This window comes from Salminus brasiliensis, chromosome 14 (genome assembly GCF_030463535.1).
Source record: "Salminus brasiliensis chromosome 14, fSalBra1.hap2, whole genome shotgun sequence".
Lineage (NCBI taxonomy): Eukaryota > Metazoa > Chordata > Actinopteri > Characiformes > Bryconidae > Salminus > Salminus brasiliensis.
In genome coordinates, this window is record NC_132891.1 from 17,523,660 (window position 1) to 17,549,316 (window position 25,657).

The following is a 25,657-nucleotide window of genomic DNA, read 5'->3' on the forward strand; positions in this document are numbered from 1 at the left end:
TACTAAAAGAATAAATTTTATTTCAGCACTGTAAGTCATTTCCCAACCATACAAACATGACTGCCAACTTCGACTCTCTCTCTCTTTCTCTCTGTCTCTCTCTCTTTCTCTCTCTCAGCCTTTTGGCTTTCTTCTCAATGCATTGTGAAATCAGACCACAACAGCAAGACAAATAAAAAAGGTTTCTTTCCAAAACAATCTGGTGCTTTCTTTATACTAAAAATGAGAAACTGTTAATAACGATCATAACCATAACAGCAATAATAATAATAATGAAGTTTTACCCTTCACTACACAAGTTCTTCTGGACACCTTGATGCATGCATCAATGCGTTTTTGTCTTGACGAATGGATCAGTTTTCCAAGAACAGACGACAGAATGTGTTGCCTACAAATGGGGCTGGGTCGAGACCGTTGAAAACATGATGGGGCAACATGCTGAGAGAAGCGGTAAGAAAAAAACAAAAAAAATCACTAATAATAAAAGGGTTTCAGAGGGGCGCTCATCCAGCAAGAGTAGGATGGACATCAGTGGACCATTGTACACAACACATTGCTGTTATCGGAACGGGGTCGAAACCTTACAACACCAGTCAAAACCACACAGGTGGTCCTGTGAAGTGAAGGGCTACAGAGCTAGGATACAGGGGGAACAGTTGTAAAGCAAGAATCAAATCTAAGCTCCAGACACGAATCTACAGGAATGCACAGGCAAAAAACTCCTCACGATAGCTTAGGTGCGTGTGTATATATGTCGGTTTTGTGTGAGCCTGCTTACAGTTTACGTGTTTTACATTTAACCTAACCATGACTACTGATGAAGCTACAATTCCCAGAAGGACGTTACAAGTGCATGGGTGACTGTAAGGGGTGGTAGGATTTAACTGTATCGAAACCTGCGTCCAAGGCTCAACTTCAGTAAGAGGATTTCAAAAAAACAAAAATCTTAATTTTTTTTTCTTTTTTTAAGCAATGAAACCGGACGATACACAACTCAGCCACTTTTCACCAGAAAGATGTAAACACCACGTTTCCTTCATTCAATATCTGTAAATGGACCCACAATATGTACTCTATAATCTCAAATCACTGAAATGTAGCAGTATGGGTTCCAGAAACTAAAGAACCGACAAATAGTGAAGGTAATATGCACTTTGGTTTTTAGTAGCAGAGAGAACGTTCTCTGGTGGTGGGTTTGTTGTTTTTTTTTTTTTGTGCAAGGATGCAAATGGTCAACGTTGACTATCAGCTTTTAAAATCATCTTGACTGATTATTAAAGTAATTGAAAACGGTTGACGAAGCTGCGTTTTCGTCTGATGGCTACAATTACATCATAATGGTGAAGTGGTCTGAAACAAATACCATGAAAGGTAAGGAAAATTGCAATCATTACAGTTGAGAGAAAAAAAAATCTACTTCTTCTAAGCGTATTTTAATACTAACTGCAGCGACGGTCAAAGGAGTAGCACTTGTAATAACAAAAAAAATAATAAAATAAAAAGGTAAGAAAAAACACAATTTCCACAATTTCAAACCAAAGATGGTTAGGTTAGATTCTTCTTTTTTTTGTTCATCAATGAAAACATTTGTTTCCAAACTTCTGGCTACGATTACATACAGACTGATTATAAGACTGATTACTACTTTTATTAATATTACCTTTACTGTTAGTATAACGGGGTAAGGAGACAGCACTGGAGTACGAGTAAGAAAGTCCACAAACAGAACCATGGTAAGTGAAGATGAAAGAGGCTAGACATGGTGAAACAGAGACAAAGAAGAAGAAGAGGTGGCGGGGTGGCTTTTGAAAAAGTGGGGAAGAATTATAGGATTGGTTACAGTAAAATTACAGACAGCAAGCATCTGAACTGTGGGAGTGTATGTTAGTAGCCTATATCCAACAGCAAATAATGGGGAGTTTATAAAAAACAAAATATATTTCAATCAACGGCAGACTGCTGAATACATCGACTACTGCCTTGTGATTAAATCTGCGTACTCTAGTTTACTATCGATCGTCAATAAATGATCAGGATAACGGGGTCAAGGCATACAATGACGGAAACATCGGTTCTAATTCAGAAATCAGAACATACATCCCTTAAACAATACTTAATACTGTAAAATATCGCACATTTGGATCGTTTCTGCGTTTCGTTTATATTGAACTCATTACAGATGTCAGATTAAATGGCAGGAAGGAAAGACGTTAGAACAGTCAAAAAGAGAATACATAAAAGCCAGAAAAGAAGAAGGTTTGAAGAGGGTAACTTGGGAACCACGCTTCTCAAAATCCCTAATTTAAGCATCAAAAGTAAAATCAACTACAACAAAAACAAAATAAATGTCTGGATAATGCATCACATAAGTGATACTGCATTACACTGTCTCTTGCACTAACTGATGTCTCTAAAAGAAAACAACCTATGTGTGTGTGTTAAGGTGTGTGTGTCCATTTCTGGGACTGTTTGTGAGTTAAATGCTATATATAATATATACCTTATCACTGAGACTAAAATTAAGCTATGTGTGACCCCAATAACTGATATTCTACAACAATAATCTGCACTTAGAGAACTTACTGGAATTTCTGTATCTATCTTAAATGGAGGAAGAAAATAAAAAGAACAATGATCTATAGTAAGTCTGAAGCAAACAAGTGTGTGTATAGATGTGGATATATGTGTATGTGTGTGTTTGTGTACTTGTGTTAGCACGTGCTTAAGGGATGGTGGAACATCTATCCACCTGTCATAAGCACTGCTGAACAATTTCATTATCAAATCCATCATCCTTCAAAAGGCTGAAGGCGGAGTAATTTCGGTCTTACGTTTATACACTTCTCTTTGTTTAAACATGTGCTACTGTGGTACTAGTTTACGTACTCTAGCTGCAATGCTATGGTCAAAATATAGTCCTGCTGTATCACAGTTCTGTGAAGTTTGCGCAGTAATGTCATATTGTCTTTTTCTCTAAGAAACATGAACCTGGATACCCACCAATGACAAAAAACCCTTGTTAAATGAACTGCTGCTAATTTTGACATTTCTGAGGGGGGGAGGGTATACACTGAATTGGCATTTAGCTGTAGGGGGTTCCACAATTGTGGAGGTATTTCTTTAAAATATACAAAACATAAATATGAATGTGTCTGTCATTAGTTGATTTATAGAACTTTCCATATAAATTTTGTGGCACAAGATAAACCATCATTTATCTATATTCTAACAAAATAAGGTGCATCTTATCGACATGCCTACGGATAATCCATTACATTTCTGATTAAAACGGCTTCGGTATTGAAAAAGCCTCTTTCTCTAGTGTATTCTTTGTCCTTGGACACAAATTTAAGCTCATTCACAACATCCTCAATATCGTATGATAGGTACGTCTGCACATAACAGGGGTGTTCTTCGTTCCCCTTCGTGTCAAAGGGTCAAATCGTCAAATCATGGTCACAAGCCAGAGGACTTCATTTAACTTCCTCTGGCTCGGTTCGAGCCCATTTGCCTCGGTAAAAAGTGCTTTTCTGGAAGAAGTGCACAAGTTTCACGGGCCATCACGAAAACAAGACAATACATACAGTGTAATGTCACAAAAAACAGACAACATACAGTTTAATGTCACGAAAGGTCTAGAGAGGCGTTTGGTTTTTTTGTTGTTTTTGTTTTTCCTTTGTTGGTTGACCGCGTCACAAGAAAAAAAAAGGTTCTCATCAGTTCAGGAATTACTTTTACAAAGTTAAAATGATTTTAGCTATGGTGGGCGAATGCACGTGCACAAGAGTAGTCCGTGTGTATGTCAGGCACAAAGGGAGGACCATAAGCGGTGTCGGAGGAAATCGAATTCAGAGTGCGGTGAAACCTAATCCTCGAGCATTTAAAGCTGAGCTGAAAAGTGACAATTCAAGTAGCAGTGGAGTGGAGCTGTTGAGGTGACGCGCAAGGGGAGGGGGCTGTGTGCATTCCCAACCATTGATAAAATCACTCCACTGCATCATTGCGCACCGAGATCACATACATTACATCTACAGTATATACAAACAGCCAAGATATCAAATGGTATTATGGTTCCTTCTCCATATAACGTTTTGTTTTCTCCCTAAATCTGCCAGAAGCCTTGTGTTTAAGTTTTTCTTCATTATCCTGGTTTGAGGACAATCCAGTGTGTTTTCTGGTTTTAAAACAAAGTGCTGTTTCCTGCGCACTCTGTTCGCACATTCAAATCCATTGGTATTTACTTCTATTATGCGACACGCAAGTGAAACGCAAAGTAAAGACAGTTACACCGCCGACAGAAAGAGAAGAAGCTTTGTAACATCAAATGCTTGGGCTATTTTGAGAAATGGATGTGGCTACAGAATATAAAGTGTGCTATAATCATCTTAAACATAAATAACAAGTGCTTTATGTTGAAATACAATCAATTTTCAAGAGCAGTTTCTTTTTTAGTTTGGCTTTGGGCTTGCATATCTATCATTTTTCGGGCATAAAGTGCTTTTAAATTTTCTAAAATAACATATTAGGACAATAGTAGTAGTTCTACCAATGGGATCACTCAGCAGAAAGAGTGGGACTCAAGGGGGGGGTGGGGGGGGTGGGGTGTTTATAAAAATGAAATTAAGATAAAAATAATAATAAAATAAAGACCGTCACAAGACTACATAAGAGACAAAACTATTAATCGTGGAGCTAGCAAAGCCTTTCCTGACTGACACCATTAGTCTCCATTTTCCAGCATCTGCAGAGAAGCTTAGCTGTTCATCACATCGCACACCTCTCTGTGCTGCTGCTCTACCATCTCTCTCTCTCTTTGAGCTTGGACTTCACAAGCCACTTAAGGAACCTGAACCTCTGCTTGAAGCAATAACAGGTTATTCAGGGCTGAAATGAGCGAACCACCAAGTGTGAATTCAGCTACCTGCGTTCTCGTGCAACAAAATCAGGTTTAAAACCGAACCTTGTGGTACGCTGTGAAGTAGCAAAATATCAAATATTGTAAATCTTAATAACCAAACAAAAGAACTCGACATTTTTGTGCAATTTAAAGGGGCATAAAACCGTGTAAATGAGACCAACAATGAATAAAAGCTGATGTCTGACTGACAACACCAGCTTTCATTCGTGACTGTCTCTAACACACAAATCTAGGATGTGCACCGGGGGCATGCTGCATCTTGCGGAGTGCCGCCAGTGACCATTCATCAAATCTACACTGTTTCTCCTCTATTCCCATTGGTAACACTGACTAAAAACGCAACTTTCGACAGGGCTTGAGCTTGATACCATCTGGTATCATTACTAATATGTGAACAGGGCATAAAACAATTCAAATAAAAATAAAAATACAAAATTCTGACAAAGACAACCCAATTATCTGATAAACAAATTAACGTGATTGATGTAACATGCTGCTAATTGACGAAATATTTCATAAAGTCACTTTAAATACCAAAAGTCATTCCAATAATTCAGTAATTTCAGTATTCCGGCCCTAATTACATCCACAAAATGAGCGGGAAGGAGGAGGGAAACAAAAACATTAAACGCTAAATTTTCACGAGGAATAGTTGTCAGTTTGGCGGACACATGATAACGGAGCTAGTGTGATCTATAGCCTTGGTCATGTGAGCACGGCTTCTTTTTTTTCCTTTTTCGTTGTTTTTTTTTTTTTTTGCAGACGGACAACTTAAAGTCAGTTACAGACACACTTTGGGAGTAGATTAGGATCATTATGCTGCTCTTATATTTGCCAGCTAAGAGTTGAAGGCGGGTTAAATCAGAATATACTTTGGGCAACCAGGGCTGACGGTAGCCATTTTAGGCTATCATACGGATACAACCAACAATGTTTCAAAATAAAACAAACAAACAAAAAAAATATGTTAGAAAGGTGAAAAGACTGAGAGCTTGTCACAATGCTACAACCCGGATGGGGCAGTGGAAAGGCTGAGATCCAGAATCAGAAGATTCAGTGCAAAGTGCAATCGAAGGTTGCGATTTTAACTTTGCTCAGTTGCAAATCAGAACCTGCTGTTAAGGTGACACACAGACCGCACTCCTTCTCACACTGTCCATCTATAGTTTCCAGCATCTGCAACATCATAAATTATTCTTATGACAACACAAAGTGGCTACTGTGCCCTAATTATCATATTTTGCAAGGAAAAGGCAGTCGAACTTGGATCATTCCCTCTCAACGCAATCAATCATTCTTATTACACTATGGGATGTAATTACTCCTCTTTTTGTAGTGCACCATCTGATGGGCAGTCGTCAAGGCAACAAGGGGCCTCTACCTCCACCCCATCTCCTGATTGGTTGTCTCTGCTGGCTAAGGCACACTGGATTGGCTGTGGTGGCAGGTCAATGGGTTGACCAGTGGCGCTTCCTGAAGAGCTGCCATTCAGCTGCTGGGACACGCCCCCAGCTCTCTCACCAGTTCCAGAGGGCCGCCCCACAGTCTTGGGCTCTTCTGCCAGCTTTGGGGGACTGGTAGAGGGGGGCGATGAGGAAAGATTCTACAAGCAAGGGGGGGGGAGAGAAGGATATAAAAGTAAATCCAAAAATATAAGCCAAAGCATAAACCAGATCAGGTACTTACTAGCTCAGCCTATGAGATTATGAAAATAACCTGAGCAGTATTTATTCATTTATTTCAGAATCACAAAGATTACTAAAATAATTGCCAATACATGAATCCCCTGGGGTATAAAGGCATTTTCTCAATTTTTACGTAAGAATCTCAGCTCTCTCTATAAGGAGACCCCATGTGATCCAGAGCACTGGGTCAGGGGGTCTGGTCCTAAACCAGAAAAGTCTGATTTTAGAAATTCTTCATATCTCTTGGGGAAACACGCCTTTACTCATGTGGACAAATTGTCTTTGTGCTTGAAATGGGTTTACCAGAGTCTTAGCGCCACAAAAATAGGGGAATACTTGAATATAATAGTTTATAAATGTGTAATAAATGCCTAAAATGAAATTAAAAAAAAAAAATTTTTTTCTTTTACGGAGCAGGAGTGTCATCTGTTACTCTACTTCATACAAAAGGTCATGAAGTTTGACAAAATTGTCTGCCCATTAGCAAATCTTTACTTCACTTTGTAAAAGCTATACCCAAAAAACACAATATTACGGTTCTCTTATTTGCACTGTGAACTTTTTCCTGAGCGAGAAACAGACGCACAAATCCACCAATTACAGATGAGAGGCAATAGAAAATGACATTCATCTATTATCCTTTACCTGTGTTCGATTGGTGGTAATTTTCTTCCCTCCCCTTCCTTTTGGCATCACTTCTTTACCCCTTCTATGACAAAATTAGTTATAAGAATAGTTCCAATATGTCTGGATGCTTTCATTTCATCATTGCTGTGACGCAAAAACCCTTGTATCTCTGTCATTTTTCACTTTGACAATTTGAATCAGATAGGTACAGACCAATAGAAATGCTCTAAAATGACTTGAAATTAGATACTTTAACAATAACTGCTACTGAAAGTTAACGCTGTCTTCTCCTAAAGTTGCATTTTATAGATACAAGGTTTTAGCATTACAGCAACAAAATAAAACTGTAAAAGTTTTAAACTGCAATAAGTACCAACATCCATACATTAACTGAATGCAGAGACAGATGAAAGCAGACTTACCCTTTCCCTCCTCCCACTGATACCACCTGCATGTTAAACCCGCCTCTGCCTCGCACTGGTTTGTTTCCAGCCCACTGACCCACAACCATACCAGCAATCTCCAGCTTTCCACCTTGAGGTGGTATAGACTGGATACCTAAAAAGTAAATATAAATACATATACAATAAACTGTCAGGACAACAAAATGGCATTGAAGTGGATTGTGCCAGTTAGACACAACAAAGCTACACAGTAGCTCAATATCTGATGACTAACTACATTTGAAAAATGGTCATTAGGCGGTGCGGATAACAAGCATGTGGAGGCAGAGTGTAGTGTTGTGTGGGCAGGGTAGGAAAAAAAAGCCAGTTAGGGTCTTCTGCTACATATGTTGCTACTTTTATGCATGGGGGTGTCAGTATGTGGACATTCTCACTATTTCATCATCAACTGAGGCGTTACAGAAGTCGCAGAGACAGCAGAACTGAACTATCAACTTTTAAGGGAGTCCAGTTGGGGAGAGGTGAGGGGGAAAAAGCATGACTGATCAGCATTAAATGGCTAGAATAATAACTGAATAGACGGCCTCAGGTTCAAATAACAATAATAATAGTGTCAGGATCTCACCTGGGAAGGCTCTTGGCCGGTGCTGGTGGTGCGGAGGGGGCATGGAGCCCAAGGGCCGAGGTGGGTAGAGAGGGTGCATAGGGTAGAATGGGGGCACCATAGCAGGAGGCAGGAACGCTGGGGGTGGCAAAGGTGGGGGTGGGGGAGGTGGCCGCGAAAGGTTGATGCCTTCTAGGATGGCCTGACGCATCTTCTCCACACGAGACACCAGTTCCTCCTACCAGGCAAGAGAGAGTAAAGGGGAAGGTTTTAAACGGGTCAAACAAAGGCTAAACGACTTGACCATAAGCATTTGTGCTAATTACAATTATTAGGGTCAACAGTCATGTTACCTGGCCTTCACACATGTCCAGCAGGGCAGCCCGGTCTCTGGTAGCCTTGGCCAATTTGCTTTGAAACAGTTTCCCATCAAAGAAGCCCCAAGGGCAGCAGTGGTCCCAGGGCAGCGGCTGCCCACAAACATCATTCACAAATAGGGCAGTGTCCACGCCACTCATGAACAGGGAGGCCAGCTGAACTCCACGGTTATCCACTTTCTCCACCTGACAATGAAAGTCAAAGACAGACTTAGCACAGGCAATGCAATCTACAGCTCGACAGATTGGTCCAAACCTGACGGAACCCATCTGCTCACGGTGGTTCCAATTTCACTCCCAGCATCTCACAGCTCACCTCCCACCTCCCAACAGATTCTACTCCACACTCCTCTGCTTTCGTTTCCCTGCTATCTCTTACTTCTTCTGTACTTTTAGTACCTTTAAAACACCAGAATCACATTTACATTTATGGCTTGGCTGACTCATCCAGGGTGACTTACAGTTTGGTTACTCAAGTTGAACAGAAAGGCTAATGCAGCATTAGGAGTTTTGCCTATGCTGATGTTCATGCCTGGGAGATGGAACTGAACCCCAGTCTGCCACATGGAGGGCACAAATGTTACTCACCATACTATCCCAACTGTTTCCACCCACTCATTCAGTTTATTTAGCACAGAGAGTCATGAGAACCACAATTGTGAGAAGATGAATGCACATGAAATTAAACACAGTGCAGCCTAAATATACTAATGTTTGGCTAGAAATCCTAGGGTCCTGAGGGTCAAAAAGAACCTGAAAACAATCCCTGCACCCTGGTGGTGTACAGCTTCCATGGAAGTATGGACAAAAGCAATATTTAATTTTCTCTAATGTTGGTGTCAATCAAAGAAAGTCAGAAAATATCAAGCTGGAAAAAGATCCTTTTGATGTCTTTCTCTGCTGTTAAACATAGTGAAGGGTCTTTTTTGACTTAAGACCAGACAAAGACTAGATTTATTTAAAAAAATTATGGATTCAAAGCTTTTTTTTACCCCCAAAACAAGTCCTAACATGCCCAGGTCTTTTTCCCCTCAAGTTTACAGTTTAAAATGCACTTCAATAATAAATGCACTAATAAATGTTTGTTTTTTTAGAAGAAGAAACAGTGTTTAGTCTGGGCAGTGTAAACACCCAAGCATCTGTATACAACACAGAACTTACACAGGTTTTTAAATTGCCCCCCCCACCTCCCCCATGTCATTTTGACCATTCAAATGTTTATTTGTACCAATGATTTAGTGAAAAACATCATTTCAAATGTGTATAACAGATATGATCTATTATATGATCTAGAACATGAGTGGGCTAAATAAGATAATAAATAAGATACAACACAAGAAAAATAAATACAAGCTTAAGTACATAAACTGTACATTCATACACAGTTACATTTTATATACGTTATTAAATATATTAAAATATACAAATTCTGTTATAGAATTGTGTGTATATTTGTGTGTTTATATATTTCTAGTGTGTATTATAACTTATTCTCATAGCTCACTGATGCATGATGTCCACAAGCGCAGACAGTTATATTTTCAGTCCAGAATGTTCAAGTTACAAAATCCATGTTGATTAAACTTTGTCTACTGCGGGAGTAGGAAATATTTCATCAATGACTTTTGTACATCTGTGTATCCTTTAAAAGTATTTAATAGATTTTATAGCAGCCACATACTTGTCTCCCTGAAATTAAATTCTTTAGCAACACAGTAAAGGTTAATGAAAGTTTTTTCCAGTTATCCATGATTTACTGATGGCTATTATTGTCAGTGCATTACAATTCAACAGGTGTCATTACAAATATAAAAACAGGGGTGTAGCAGTAAGTGTATTCATACCAAACAGTCATGGTACAGGAGTCACGGTTTAGTGCGTGCAGGCTCACAGAGAATACACAATAAGGGAAATTTACTTCCAAAGCACTCCTATTAAAAGTGATCTGATGTTTTTAGGTTCAGACCAACATTTCAGGCCTGACTAAACCTCTACTAGATCATTTATTTATTAATAAACAAATGATCCAAGGCTGAGATGAAAGGAAACATGAAGCATAAATCAGTATGCAGTGCTGGTCACCTACCTTGAGTTCCTGGAGTTGATCAGGCTCATAGAGCTGGTTAGACACAGCTTGGGCCAAAAAGGCGTCAAGCTCGTGGCGTTGGAGAATGCGGCCACCGGGCCACTGCATCATATACCTGCATGCAAGCACACAAATCTCTCAATTATCAATAGTCGATCATATTCTTTTAAAAAAAATTAACAGTGCTACTAAAATCAAGCTGAACATAAGACATTAGTATGCCTTAATATTGTTTTGCGTTCTACTGTCTCTTCTGTGTGTTTAGGCACTCTCCTCCAGTCTTAGAGTAGCTACCTGAGGACACAGCACATGAGCAGCAGGTGGGATGGCACGCAGGCAGGGTTGAGCAGGGCAGGGCAGTCTGAGCGCATGCAGGCCAGGAATGCACGGGTGCGGCGGCTGCGGTCCTCCGAGGCTCGGCCCAGCCACAGACGCCTCAAGTTGGGGCAGGTCCACTCCCGGAAACATAGTGCCGGAACCAGCTCTGGGGTCAGAGCTGACTTAGCCTTGCTGGCACACCACTCCTTAACGATCACTGGAGGCACTGTGGAGAGAAAAAACAAATCAACAACTTGATTGAATCATCTGAAATGTAATTATGAGAGTCTTATGCACATCTTCTTGTATATGGAGAGCCAATCTTACAACAATGTAACTACCACTGCAACAGTTAAAGGGACAATTCAGCAAAAAAAATACACAATTTGTCTCTTACCCTAAATGCAACCAGACTACATAACTCCCGCCTGAAGCTTTTTTTTTTTGGTTTTATACTCTAACAAGGAATATTTAGCCAGCAAGTAATGTAAGCTTACACCTTACAATAATCAATAAGTCTTGCCCTTACTCCAAGACCATTTTTATAAATAGTAGCCGTTGTACAACGTTAGAAACCAAATAAAAACAGGTCATGGCAATATATAAGAATATTTGGCATATTTTCCTGTCAGACTATTGACATAACTATTGGAAATATCACCTTGCCCTCTAGGCACATGGAGACGACAAAAGAAACAGTATGTTGAGGTCACTAATATGAAGTGCAGCTGCACTGTGTGTAGAATTATTAGGCAAATGTGTATTTTGATCACATCATCCTTTTTATACATGTTGTCCGACTCCAAGCTCTATAGGCTTGAAAGCCAAATACCAATCAAGTAAATCAGGTGATTAGCATCTCTGTAATGAGAAGGGGTGTGGTCTAATAACATTAACAACCTATATAAGGTGTGCTTAATTATTAGGCAACTTCCTTTCCTTTGGCAAAATGGGTCAGAAGAGAGATTTGACGGACTCTGAAAAGTCAAAAATTGTGAGATGTCTTGCAAAGGGATGCAGCAGTCTTGAAATTGCCAAACCTTTGAAGCGTGATCACCGAACAATCAAGCGTTTTATGGCAAATAGCCAACAGGGTCGCAAGAAACGTGTTGAAAAGAAAAAATAAAAAAAGGCGCAAAAAAAACGCCCATGAATTGAGGAAAATCAAGCGTAAAGCTGACAAGATGCCATTTGCCACCAGTTTTGCCATATTTCAGAGCTGCAACGTTACTGGAGTATCAAAAAGCACAAGATGTGCGATACTCAGGGACATGGCCAAGATAAGGAAGGCTGAAAAACGACGTTTTATCTTATGTTTCTTGTTCAAAGGTGGTCAAGACTGGGCCAAGAAATATCTTAAGACTGATTTTTCTAAGGTTTTATGGACTGATGAAATGCGAGTGACTCTTGAAGGGCCAGATGGATGGGCCCGAGGCTGGATCAGTAAAGGGCAGAGAGCTCCACTCCGACTCAGACGCCAGCAAAGTGGAGGTGGGGTACTGGTATGGGCTGGTATCATCAAAGATGAACTTGTGGGACCTTTTCGAGTTGAGGATGGAGTGAAGCTCAACTCCCAGACCTACTGCCAGTTTCTGGAAGACACCTTCTTCAAGAAGTGGTACAGAAAGAAGTCGGTATCGTTCAAGAAAAACATGATTTTCATGCAGGACAATGCTTCACCACATGCATCCAAATACTCCACAGCGTGGCTGGTCAGTAAGGGTCTAAAAGAAGAAAAAATATGACATGGCCCCCTTGTTCACCTGATCTGAACCCCATAGAGAACCTGTGGTCCCTCATGAAATGTGAGATCTACAGGGAGGTAAAACAGTACACCTCTCTGAACAGTGTCTGGGATGCTGTGGTGTCTGCTGCACGCAATGTTGATCGTAAACAGATCAAGCAACTAACAATCTATGGACGGAAGGCTTTTGAGTGTCATCGTAAAGAAAGGTGCCTATATTGGTCACTGATGTTTTTGGTTTTGTTTTTAAATGTCAGAAATGTTTATTTCTAAATTTTGTGTTGTTATATTGGTTTACCTGGTGAAAAACAAGTGAGATGGGTATATTTGTTTTTTATTAAGTTGCCTAATAATTCTGCACAGTAATAGTTACCTGCACAAACCTAAGAATCTAAGAAAAAAACCAAATCTAAAAAAAAAAAACCACTCCAACTTCCAAAAATATTAAGCTTTGATATTTGAGTCTTTTGGGTTGATTGAGAACATAGCTGTTGTTCAATAATAAAAAGAATCCTCTCAAATACAACTTGCCTAATAATTCTGCACACACTCTATCACTTTAGTTATTAACGTTGTCAGAATGGACGCCCTGATTCTAGTATTAATTTTAATTATAGCGTTAACGTTTAAAATGTAATTAACCCCACACAGACAGAGCATTTTCAAAACAGCTAGAAGGTCACAATAACTTTTTTTGGACGATTTATTGTCCCAGACATAATTGTGATAAACAATATTATCAATTTAGGACAAATTAATGCCACTGCTTTAATGATCATATAGATATGGAATATAAAAATCTTGAAATATCCTACATAAATTCAACATAAATAAAAACAAAAAAAAATGTTAAACAATGTCAACATACTGGCTTGTTCACGTTAGCAGGCTTTCCACTGATCACAAAACTCACAGCTTAGAACAGGTCACAGTTTTTGAGTCACAGATCACAGACCAGAAAAAGAAAAAAAGGCAGACAAACTTTGCCCTCCACCCACACACCAGAGTGATGTCACTTCAGATATGTGGCCATGCTCAAAGTATGGTCATATAAAGAGTAAAGTAACTGTCATATAAAGATGGACCAAATACCTTTTCGTGCTGTTTGCTGGTTCTGCTGTGTTCTAAAACTACTGGGCTGAGTGACAGACTCTGTGTGTATCAGGTTAATTTTCTGATGCTATACCAGGCTTGTGATGGACTGTTTTACAACGGATGCAACACACACGCTTAATGCAAGGCGAAAGCAGCTTCTGTCTGTCTTGCATTGGAATGTTAGCTACAAATGTCTGTGTAAGACAGTCAGACAGAGTAAACAGTGTGAAAGACTACAGCAGTAGTACAACTGTATTCCACACTACGGTTAAACTTCAGCAGTTAATCCCTGGATAATCCCTGGTTCCCGTAGATGTCGCAGTCTGCTCTGAGTGTATGGAGCCCATATATCGTAGTATAAGTCATAATTCCCATCATGGGCCTAACCATGGTTAAAGAGGAGGTCTGCTCAGGGCACCATACAAGCTAGAACCACCACTGCCTGCAATGATGTCTTCTGAATTAAAGTTATTTGACTTGCAATCACTTTGAAAAAAATTCAGTTTAGTGCCAGTCATTTATAGTGTAGATTCTATTGCTTTATTATTCGTGATGTAGGTTTGCATCTTAAACACCAGCAATTGGTTGAATATAAACATATTTTACTTATCTACATTATATGGACAAAAGTATTGGGACAATTACTCACTGATTGTTTCTTACAGAATCAAGTAACTGTCTACTGCACTGGATGGAGCACCATCATTTCAGAGAAAACAGTTCCACTGCTCCACAGCTCAATGCTGGTGGGCTTAATACCTCTGTAGTCCACGCCTGGCATTAGGCAAGTTGCCAAAAGGTTAATGTGTATCTGCTCCAAAGAGTCCGGTGTCAGCAATGGGTGTAACTTGGTGAATAAACTAAACAAATTCTGTAGAAGGGATCTCCACAAACATTGACACATATTGGTACATTAGTATAGAGGCAAACTTCAGGCATGATTGGCTACATTTGGGATTAAAGTTTTATTTAATTTTTTTTCCTTTCACCCAACTATTCCTTTAAGCCTCACTCACATCCATGCTCTCTCTCTCACTCTCTCACTCACCCTCAAGCGGAGTGCGCTTGCGCATGGCCAGCCTCTCCAGCCTCCTCTGGGTTTCGGCCAGGCTGAACAGCACCCCGTAGGCATACTGCCGGGCTGAACGGAACAGTAGAGAGGCAGGAGGCAGGTCAGGATTGCACTCGTCCTCTATACACACTGGCATCTTCATCTCCCCCTGTGAGATACAACACAGAGAAAGCAGCAGGGAGAGCAGTGAGGAAAAAAGAGGAATCCAACAGACAGAAATGCGTCACTAAGACTAATATTCTTGGACCTGTTTTGACTTTTTTTATTTTAGCACTGGTAATAAAATTGGCTTTTTTATAGTCAGTTTTATCATTCATCACATATTAAATACAGTAAGAACTAATAGCAATGTGTTAATCAGCAGACACTTTTTTTTATCAGCCCTAAAAGTGCAGTAACCACAAAGTCTGTTTAGTCTTACAGGATAAAATGAGACGTGTGAGGGTGGTACCCACTTTAGAGAAGCCTAAGCTAGACAACTGTCAAGGATCAACTTCAACAAGTATCTTTGAACATGCTGGCTATAACCACCTGTCACTGGTTCTCCACTGAAAACCAGTTCTAATATCCCAATCTGACACATTCTACAAAATCCTCCCTCATAGCAGTGACCCGAAACACTCCGCACAGCAAGATCAACTGAACCGTTATCAGTCTTCAGTCTTCTTGACATCTCTGCAGCCTGCCTAGAGGGACACTATTTTCAGGTAACAAATGATCTATCACCATTCCAAGCACATTCTCCACTGGTGTCCCACAAGGCCCAGTGCTGGGCCCTTTTTTCTTTACACTTGCTGTCTTGGCAATCTAATATTCTCTAACGTTTTCTTACAATCATTATGCTACACTCAACCCTCTCTCCTCCCCCCATTATGAGACACTCCAGTCTAGTCACATTTTCAAGCCCATCTCAGCTGGCTGGCATCTACAGGTCCTTGAGATCTTGGTCATTCTGTCTGAGCCTTCACAAAGCCAAAGATTCTGGTTGACCAGTAATTGTGCTCAGCTCCATTGCAAGTTCAACTCATGCAGGTTTCTCCTCTAGAACATCTGGAGGGTAGGGATGCACCGATCCGGCTTTTTCAGTTCCGATACTAATACATAAACTTTGCATATTGGTTGATACCCAATACCATTGCTGAATTAATAAACCGTACACCTCACCATGTAGGAGAGACTTAAGGCATCAGGATTGACTTCAACATTACTCTGTACAACAAACTAACACACATAGATAAATGTACTAAAATGCCATTTGTCATTTGTTCATTTGCACATTTAGTGCAGTTTCACTCCAACAAATTAAAGTGAAAGGACCAGTTCCATGGATACGCAGTTCCATGGAACATTATCCGATCCAGCTATTTTTTATATATATATATATATATATAGGTTATAAACCCGATCCTAATATCTCTCTCTCATACATATACACACATTATATATATATACATACACACACACTAATATATATATATATATATATATATATATATATATATATATATATATATATATATATATATATATATATATGTATGTGTGTGTGTGTGTGTGTGTGTGTCTGTGTCTGGCCATATCAAGGCTTGGCCACTGCAACTCTCTCCAGGCTGTGGCTGTCAGAGTCAGATTTAAAAGCCTGATGCTTGCCTACAAACCCAATTTCAATGCTCTTTTTGAGCTGTATTTTAAGTACAGCTCAGCTTGACCAGTCATTCCTCAAGATACATCGAAGACACGTTTCCAGACTCCCAGGTGGTGTATCAACTTCACTGGTTGTCTGAACAGCAGAGACCATTAAACTAAAATAAACTAAACTAAAATGGACTGTTGCAGAAACAACTCAGGCAGTGGGTTAATTATCAACATTAATTATCAGCACCTGAGGAAGCCGATTAGAACAAAGTTGGTTAAACAGCTTTTCTTCAGTATGGAGTCACAACAAAGGAATCAACGAATTATCTTCCGTGAAATAAACCATTTACTGCACTAAACAAAACTAACACTTATTTTAATTCAAGTAAAAACAATATAAGAAATTAAGATTTTTCTGAGCTGTTATGTGAATTGCACCATTTTACTGCAGGATCACTGGTATCTGCCCTTTTATCAAACTAAAAAACACTTATTATTGAGCAGCATTTCTGAATCCAGCTAAATGTGTACCTAATTTTACTAACAAAAGGAAATTATTTGGTGAAAACTTAAAATAAACAAAAACACAATCCAACAGAAAGTGTTAAAACCAACCCAGTGCTGGATCAAGTAACTTTTTTTTTTTTTTTTTTTTTTTTTAAAGTAACTCTTGACCCAGCGAGATGAGTTTTTCATATAACCCAGCAACGAAGGATCAGATTAACCCTGCATGTGTTCTGTTATATAGTGACCCAGCGCTGGGTCATGGAAATATCCCAAGATGCACCTTTCAGACAGGAGGTGTAATGGAAATGTACTTTTGGGGGTGTTTTGGTAAATTATGCATGTTTTCTAGCTGCAGACACACATAGTCCCTTAATAAAGATATAGAACTTCCTGTGTGTCTATAAATTAGTCTTGTGTTGATTCTGAGACTGCTAATAAGCAGTTTCATTACTTAGTTCTTAAGTATTTTCTTTTTAGCCCCAATTCTCAGGCTGACTCTGACTCTTTCGTAAGTCGACAGTTGAAGAGAGAATCGAGCAGTTGGTGGGGGACAGGGGCTCTGATTTCTGGACTCCCAATCCTATTTCAAAACAGTCTGAGCATATCAAACATGTTTCAATCTTTTTTTTTTTTTTAAACTGAGTGTACTCTAGTAATGTAGTAGTGTATACTGGTCAGCAACTCAATTTACGTACGAAAAGTACAGTTTTAAGGCAGTTTCTCGTTTTCATTTTACGTTCCACCCTAACTGATGAAGCAGCTACATTCTGGCACAAGTACATCTGATACTGCAATCCCATTTAAGTTGGAACAGAAATTGGTATTATGAACCTACATCTGTCTCATACATGGCAAATGTGTCATTGGGTAGCCTCCAATATGTGCTGTGCTACTCACCTCCAACTGCCACTGCAATCTGTACAGACCATGCTGACCCCATCTTCCCACCCACAACCACCCCACCCAAAGGCATTTCACATTTGTTTCATTTTGGTTGTGTGAATCTGCCTGTCACGAGCCATGCATGTTTTGGGTTCAGTTGTTCAGTTCGGTTCAGCAGCAGGATAAAGTTATGTAGAATAGAATCCTTAGTCATTTAGTGCATTATGGACATTTTTTTTATTAGCCACAAAAATCTGCAAAACTTGTGTAGCGTGCACAAGGCTTTAAGAATTAAATAATTAAACTTTGCTTAAGTATGACTTCCTGTAGTAAAAACCAATAAAAGCTAATAAAGAACACAAACATAAAAGATGATCACTTATGTATTTACTCCCATAATGCTACAAATGAAACCAGTATGTGAAACATAAAGACACGCTTCTGCCATAAACACTTGGCAACAGCTAGCATGTTTTCAGCCCCCAGAATAGTGCCCCTTTGACAAACAGCAATTTCAAGCACACCCGGTCTCAATCACGATTAGAATCCTCAGTTAGCCAACTTGTTAATTCAGCCACTTAAAAGGATCCCTACAAAAATGATCCTCACTCAAGGGCAAAAATCCCATTTTCATCCAACTCCGCTAAAACAACCAGGTGCAATTATGGTCTGACCACACCCTAACATTTCTATTCAAGTTGTTCAGGTTGAAAAGAAAGGGACAAAAAAAACTGTCAGGGAACTTTTATGACTGGTGAAGTAGAGTGACAATGCATCTCATAATGAGAGTGTAATATGAGTGAACGCTGAAGGCCAGCGAGTTTACCTTGGTGAGGATGTGGTAGATCTGTGGGTACATGAGTCCTCTCCTATGTCTGTGCTCTGCCACTCTCAGTACCTCCGCACTGACCTGTGGCAGGGGTGGGGTTGTGATGTCCATGTGGCTCCGTGTTGCCATGGACAGCAGTGATGGAATAGTTGGCCCACTCCCGTTACCCTGGTGACTGTCCCCAGAGGGGCCACCTCCACGGCCACTGGGGTCTTCCCATCTAGAGGACTTGTCGGCCAAATGACTGAAAAGAAAGGAACAAGCTAAGCACTTTCAAAACATAAGCAACACAACAGTAATGACCTAAAACTCCCTACAATAACTTAACACTGCTTGAATTTACATAACACACATTTTAAAGTTTACGAGAAGTGAGACATAAATTCAGTTTAGTTACAAAACCATAACTTCTAGCCACTGCTAGTGATCAATTTGTCTTGAAATAAGAAGAATGTAAAATAAGTTTTAATTGAAGAAATAAATGGTCAATAAAAATGGTTTAAAACAACACAATACATATGTAAATATGTTTATATAAAAATGACAGTTATATGTGATGTAAAAAGGCATTTAAAAAATTAATATGGAATTATTACTGGAAAAACACGCATGAACAGAAGATTATATATATATATATATATATATATATATATATATATATATATATATATATATATACACACACACATACACACACGCACTATTCCATCTGTATATTTTTTGCTTCTTATATTTTTATATTTTATTTTTAACTTAAATTTAACTTAAATGTAACTTCTTTTGCACTTTTGCACTTTATTTCTTTAAATTAAGGTTTAGTTTAAGTTTAAATTTAGATCTTTATTGAATAGCTTTGATGTGGGCAGACTGTCAAAAAATAAGCAAAAAGCATTTCACTGCAAGTTATACTGTGTATTACTATGTATGTGACAAATAAAATTTAATTTGATTTGAGAGTTTGTGGTCCTCAAGATTTATTTTAATTAATTAAATAAACAAGCAAGCTCTGTACTAGAAGGTTGCTACAAGCTACACATACACTTCACAGCCTTCTATAGCCTCTTTTGGAGCATAAATGGGGGGAAAAACTTTTGACCTACTCCCCAACAGATTTGTCTGAGCTTGATTAACCAGCTTGCTCACTGGTGACACCCATATGCAGTGGCACTGGTGATTAGCAACACACAGAGCAGAATGAAAGAGAAAGGTCATGAAATGTACTTGAACAAGACTCATTTATATGGCCTATGGCTATTTCACAAATGTATAAGTACAAAGGTAAAGTAATAGGAAACTAAGGGAATTTGACACTGTATCTTACACCTCCTGGTGGTGTTGCCTTTAAGATATTTTTAGAGTAGCTCTTCCAAGAATAGAATGGAGGAGAATGAAGCCATGTGAAAGGAAAAGAACAGAGCGCTGGATTGTTCAAAAGCAAACTTACTTAGTGCTGGTGTCATTTTGCTCCTCCCCATCTGAGGAAGAAGATGGTGAAGGGGAAGGGCCTGAGGGAGCTGCTGTATGATGATTGGGCAGTCGGTTGCCACCTTGAGCGGAATCATAAGGTGCAGACCACTCAGCAAAGCCCATTTTCCCAACAGGAGAATCATTGCATTCCTGCAGTGCTGGAGGTGGGTTCTGGAATAGAAGGGCATGACCAGAGGTTGGGCCGGGTCCATAGGGCCCACCTGGATAAGGCACCTTAACACCTGATACCTGGGGTGGACCAAACTGCGAGAAGACACAAAACATATTTTGATTGCAACAAACACCACTCACATGATACTCATGAAGAAACACCACACAAACTGGCAGAAATCTAAAAACATTACCTGGGCTTTTCCAGGCGGTACTGCCCCCATGTGGCCTGGAGGTCCGCCAAACTGACCAGGCCCAAAACCTGGAACTGCGAACAAATCCAAGTACAGATTTTGTGATTATGGAAAGGCAAATGGGGTGGAGGGGAGAGGATTCTGAAAATGTTACATTTGGATTTTACTTACAGAGGTAAGGAGAAGGTCCCATTGAAAGAGGTCTAGGTTTACTGGCCGCTGAAAAATACTCCACTGCCTTTTTAAACCTTTCAATTTTATCTTCAGTCCGAGACTGTGCAAAAGAGAAAGACAGTGTAATTTAGGTACAGCATGTCTCAAGAGAGACAACACAGGTTTTGATGTTAAAAGCTTAAAGAGTGTGCTTTACCTGAGACTGCTTAAATACATCCCTGGCCACAGCATCCAGGTTCCCAAGGTCTTTAATGGATGCAACATAATCTGATACAGCCTTAATCACAACCTCACAAGGAGGGAGGACTAATTGATGAGCCCTTACCTAAAGTGAGCAGGACACCAATATGAACGACACAATGAAGTGTGATTAGCTAGAACAAAAGGCATTAATTTGATTTTTGACAAACAGTGAAGAACATACCTTGAGGGAGGCAAGAGGGTGTTCTGGACCCAAGAGACTCCAATGAAAGGCAGCCAGGTCTTCATCTGGCAGAATGTGGTTCCCTAAAAAGCCATGAAGATGTAATTCAGAATGAGGTAAAAACATAGCAGAAGTTAGCAGCTCTGTCCAGATCTTTCTGGCTTTTTGTGCATGACTCTCACCGAGCAGGGCAGCAAAGATGGGCAGGTGCTGGGTTTTGAGACCCAACTGACGAGCAGCCTCAGAGAGCAGGTACTGGTGAGTGGTCAGATTCTTGCCGTTCCAGGAGAGCTTGAGAGCATGGGAGCTGAAATAGGCTGGGACATTGCATAGAGCGAACTCCGAGTCCTGTGCAATCAGGCCCTGAAAACCGTAGTCTCTGTACAGGGATAGCACCTCCTGGTGGTGGTCCTCAAGAGTCTGTACCACCTACAGGAAAAAGGAAAGCAGGAGTCAGCCCAGAATTTTAGCAAAACATCATGCTCCATATGCCCAGTCACCCTGATTCAACAGCACCGGCATATACAGAGAACTTGGAGATCAATTACATTACATTAACACCTGGTCACTTCACTCCACCTGCATTTACACTAGTTAGTCAAATGCGTCTCCAATTAGTCAGGCCGAAATCCAATTGCTGTGTAGGTCAGAACACGCAAAATCGTTCGCTGTGCAGCAATCACTGGGGTTTCGTTTGTACTGGGAGAGATTGTCAAATGAGTCTTGAAGTGATTGGCGCATTTACACGGCTATAATGTGTGGCTCAATTGTGTCTCAGACCACCTTCTGAAGTGGTTTGAGAGATTGATTTGTGTCCATTTTAAATTAGTCTTGCATTTTTATGTGTCTTAGCTTTATCCAGATATAATCCTGATACTTAAGATGCATGAAGTGACCAGATATGAAAAGCAAAGTCTAAGATATGTTCTCAATTCTTTGGTAACTGGTATGCTTAATGGTCTCTACTATGCATGCTAATTTCTTCATCAAACTTTTAAACATGCGCTCAACACACCGACACTCAGAATTACTTTAGTATTAAGATGTGGTCTAATCGGCATGATCAATAACAGCTCTTATTAATGAACCTAGCTAACATCTTTATCTAACTTATGAACTCCGTAACATCAGGCCTCTATAAACAGTTTGAAAACCCGCTCCTTTATCTTGTATTCACATCAATAAAATCTGCTTATTGCTATATCTGAGATTGAAGATATTAACTGATAAGAAAATAATCCTTACAGAGAACTTAACTGCAACTTCACACACCGCATCAGTTTCTAACAAACTACCCAGAGATGTAAAGTACTGGCCAGAGGTTTTAGGCACCCAAGCACATCACTAAAAACCATTACTCTCACAATTAGTGCGTTTTTCCTTGTAGAAACACCAGATCACATTAGAACAGGTGCAAGTAAACAAACACACAACAAGAGTTACAAGAGTTTCTCATTCTGAAGACAGAGGTTGGTATATTATGAGCTAGTTTGAAGAACAAAGCTTGGTTTCTAGTTTCTCTCAGACGCCCTCGGCCAGCACAGGGATTTGCTCAACCTGATTTAACACCATTATGCACTGATCTAGCAAACCAGGTGTTGATGTTAACTATAAATAACACTACCCCACTGGGAGAGGAGCTCTGAAGAGGTTTTAATGAACACAGTGATGTAAAGCCATTACTCTTTGAATGAATGTTATTGGTATTTATTCTAATATTAGTGTTTTACTGGGTAAAAGAAACACTTAGAGATACTGACACTATGAATTCTATTCTTATTTTCACAGGTGCCTAAAATCTTTGCACAGAGGGAACTTAATGTTCATGGTAACATTCACAGTTGCTCATAATGCAACATTCAGAGATCGCCATACAGAGACATTTAACACTAATAATTACACTGATTGTTTCCAATTGGATCAAGTCCTATGTGCAGAAAGAACTTATTGAGTGCTATGATCATTAAACACAGCTGAGCTAGACTTCATCCTGATACTACAGCAGGTTACATAAGAATAACTTGTTGCTCATTGTTATGATTGACTAGATTTAACTCAACATCATCTTATAAAATCCATGGCAAAACGCTAACGCTACAATCTAGTCAACAACGGATGAAGAAAGTTCTCGATCGACCCCTTAACTGTGTTTCTACTGCTCCACAAACTGCAGCTACAGTGTTTTGCACGCCACTCACCCGCACGCGGAAGCGGAACATGGCGAGGCGGACGCAGTGGCTCAAGCAGGCGGGCGGCAGGAACCATGCTCGCGGGGGCGGCGTGGCCTTGCTGCCGACGTGGTTGACGATAAGCTGCGCGGTCTGCCGCTGCCCCTGCGCCCGCCGCGCCCACTCGGGCCAACGCTCCTTGCCCAACGTGCCGTTGAACACGACGACGAGCTCCAGGCCGCCCTGATACAGGCAGGCCTGAGACAGGGCCGCCAGGTAGCCCAGCATGGCGTTCCACTCTCCTCCGCACACCCAGTCGGTCTGGTAGCCGCCATAAAGCCGCTGGAGGCCCGAGTCCGCGTCCACCAAGATCCGCGCGGGTGGCGGAGGCGGAGGCAGCGAGCTGGGGTGATGAGGATGGGGGTGGTGGTGGTGGTGAGGATGAGGGTGGTGGTGTGGAGGCTGTCGGCCTGCTGTTCTAGCGAGCTTAAGGAGGTCCACGGGGACCGCCGCCCCGGGGCAGCGTTTCTCCAAATACTCCTGAAAGCCCTGCACTCCCATAGCGCACCTTTATGTCCCGTTTAAGTCTCAAAAACGTGCCTGTGTGGAGATTATCTAGCTGTACTCGCTAAATGAGTAATGTTACTTCTGCTTAAAAGAGTTATTAATCTGTGCCTGATCAAGTCAGTCGATCACTTGATGCAGTGAACTATTATGAGTGGACTTCAGCTGGGCAACGCTTACAAATAAACCGATGTTCGCCAAAAACTATGCTGTGTGTCTGCAAATCTGTAAAAGTAGAGTTGTGAGTGAGGCTATATCTTATATTTGGTCGTGTGTGTGCAGTGTGCAGCCATTCCTTTCTCTGTGTTTTGGTATGATGCCAACAATACTGTCCAAACTACGGACTATTCGCATTTATTACAAGGTTGTTCGGTGGGAAAACATGACCGACGATACTTCTACGACGTTACGGTGGGCGACAACGGTAGCAAAGATGTCGACAACGGTGAAAATACCCCAAAAAACGATAATCCTACATGCTATCGAGCTGGCTGTACGCTAAACTGCGACTACGAAACTGCTGGTCGGTGCAGCATAGTGTTTGGACGGTGCAGCCCCTCTCCTGGTGTGAACACAGTAAACAGTATGAGTAAAGTGTGCCTAAAATGCCGATTAACTGATTTAACGCGAGGCTATAGCCGTGCAGCTAACAAACCGAGCTTAGCTAACGTTCCCGCAGCCCGTTAGCCAGAGCCCGGTGTGACTGACGACTCAAACTAGTCTAGAAGAATCCGAGACAGGAGCCGATCCGGAGTGAAGTGGACGATGAAACACAACTGAAAAAACAAAGTAAAAGAACTAAAATAAAACAAAAACAAAAACCCCCAAAAACGCAAGCTCCCTCGCTCTCTGTCTCACTCACGGCTTCATATTGAGGAGAGGAACATACTTTCAAGCGACGTCGGCCATCTTGCGACTTCCCCGCGGACCAGCAGACAGTAGGAGGGAGGCAAGAGGAGTAGAGTGGGAGGAGAGGAAGGGTGGAATCATGGGAGCTGTAGTTTTAAGTCACCGAGTAGTTCGCGCTCGCTGAAGCAAAGAGGGCGAGTGTAAGACTACAATTACCAATGTCTTGACCAGTGACCCCTGATGCCAAGGCAAAACCAAAAAGATCGTTTCATTCAAAAAAAAAAAAAAAAGAAAAGAAAAGAAAAAAAGATTGAGGAATAAGGTTTAGGTATAACATGCCAAATCACGTAATTGCCCGAGCAGTATGTGTACCTTTGTCTGTTTAGTCAGGCTCAAATGCAAATACTGCACGTTTTAAGACATTCAAACAACGCAACAGGCTTGTTCCCGAAATTGTTTGTGCTCTCAGTTGTTCAGGGCAACAAGTGCACCATTCACAGACAGGACCTACGAGCCATAGGAAAAGAACAGGGAAAATCCAGTTACTGTTTACTGTTGGGGAGTCATACAGAAAACTGGCCAGCTGTCGCTGCAGTTGGATCATCTTGCTGTCGTTGTTCGTTTTGTAAAATACACCGCGGCCAAGTTTCAAATAACCATGTAGAAACACATCAAGTAGCTCATGGAAAGTGAAGGAATACATTCATCTACAACCTGTAGAATAGCTCGTGTCCATTCCCATATATATATATATTTATATATATGGTTGATGTAACAAAGTATTTGATATGAGGTAACGTACTGCCAAAACAACATAATGTAAATAAAAATGTGCATACACTAATTCCAGGCATTTCATGAGG

The 25,657-nt window shown here is 40.5% G+C and overlaps 1 protein-coding gene across 1 annotated transcript; it reads right to left on the bottom strand.

The window, feature by feature from the left end:
* On the bottom strand, positions 1–24,863 carry fam120c (family with sequence similarity 120 member C). The gene is made up of 16 exons (XM_072696347.1): positions 23,412–24,863; positions 21,396–21,642; positions 21,214–21,296; positions 20,986–21,114; positions 20,787–20,889; positions 20,616–20,689; positions 20,228–20,514; positions 18,781–19,027; positions 14,907–15,078; positions 10,996–11,245; positions 10,702–10,816; positions 8,592–8,801; positions 8,260–8,476; positions 7,653–7,788; positions 7,249–7,312; positions 1–6,521 (listed from the first exon to the last, which is right to left on the bottom strand). Exons 1-16 carry the CDS (start codon positions 23,940–23,942, stop codon positions 6,237–6,239), a joined length of 3,150 nt encoding a protein of 1,049 aa, XP_072552448.1. The 5' UTR covers positions 23,943–24,863; the 3' UTR covers positions 1–6,236.
* Between the last annotated feature and the right edge of the window lie 794 nt (positions 24,864–25,657).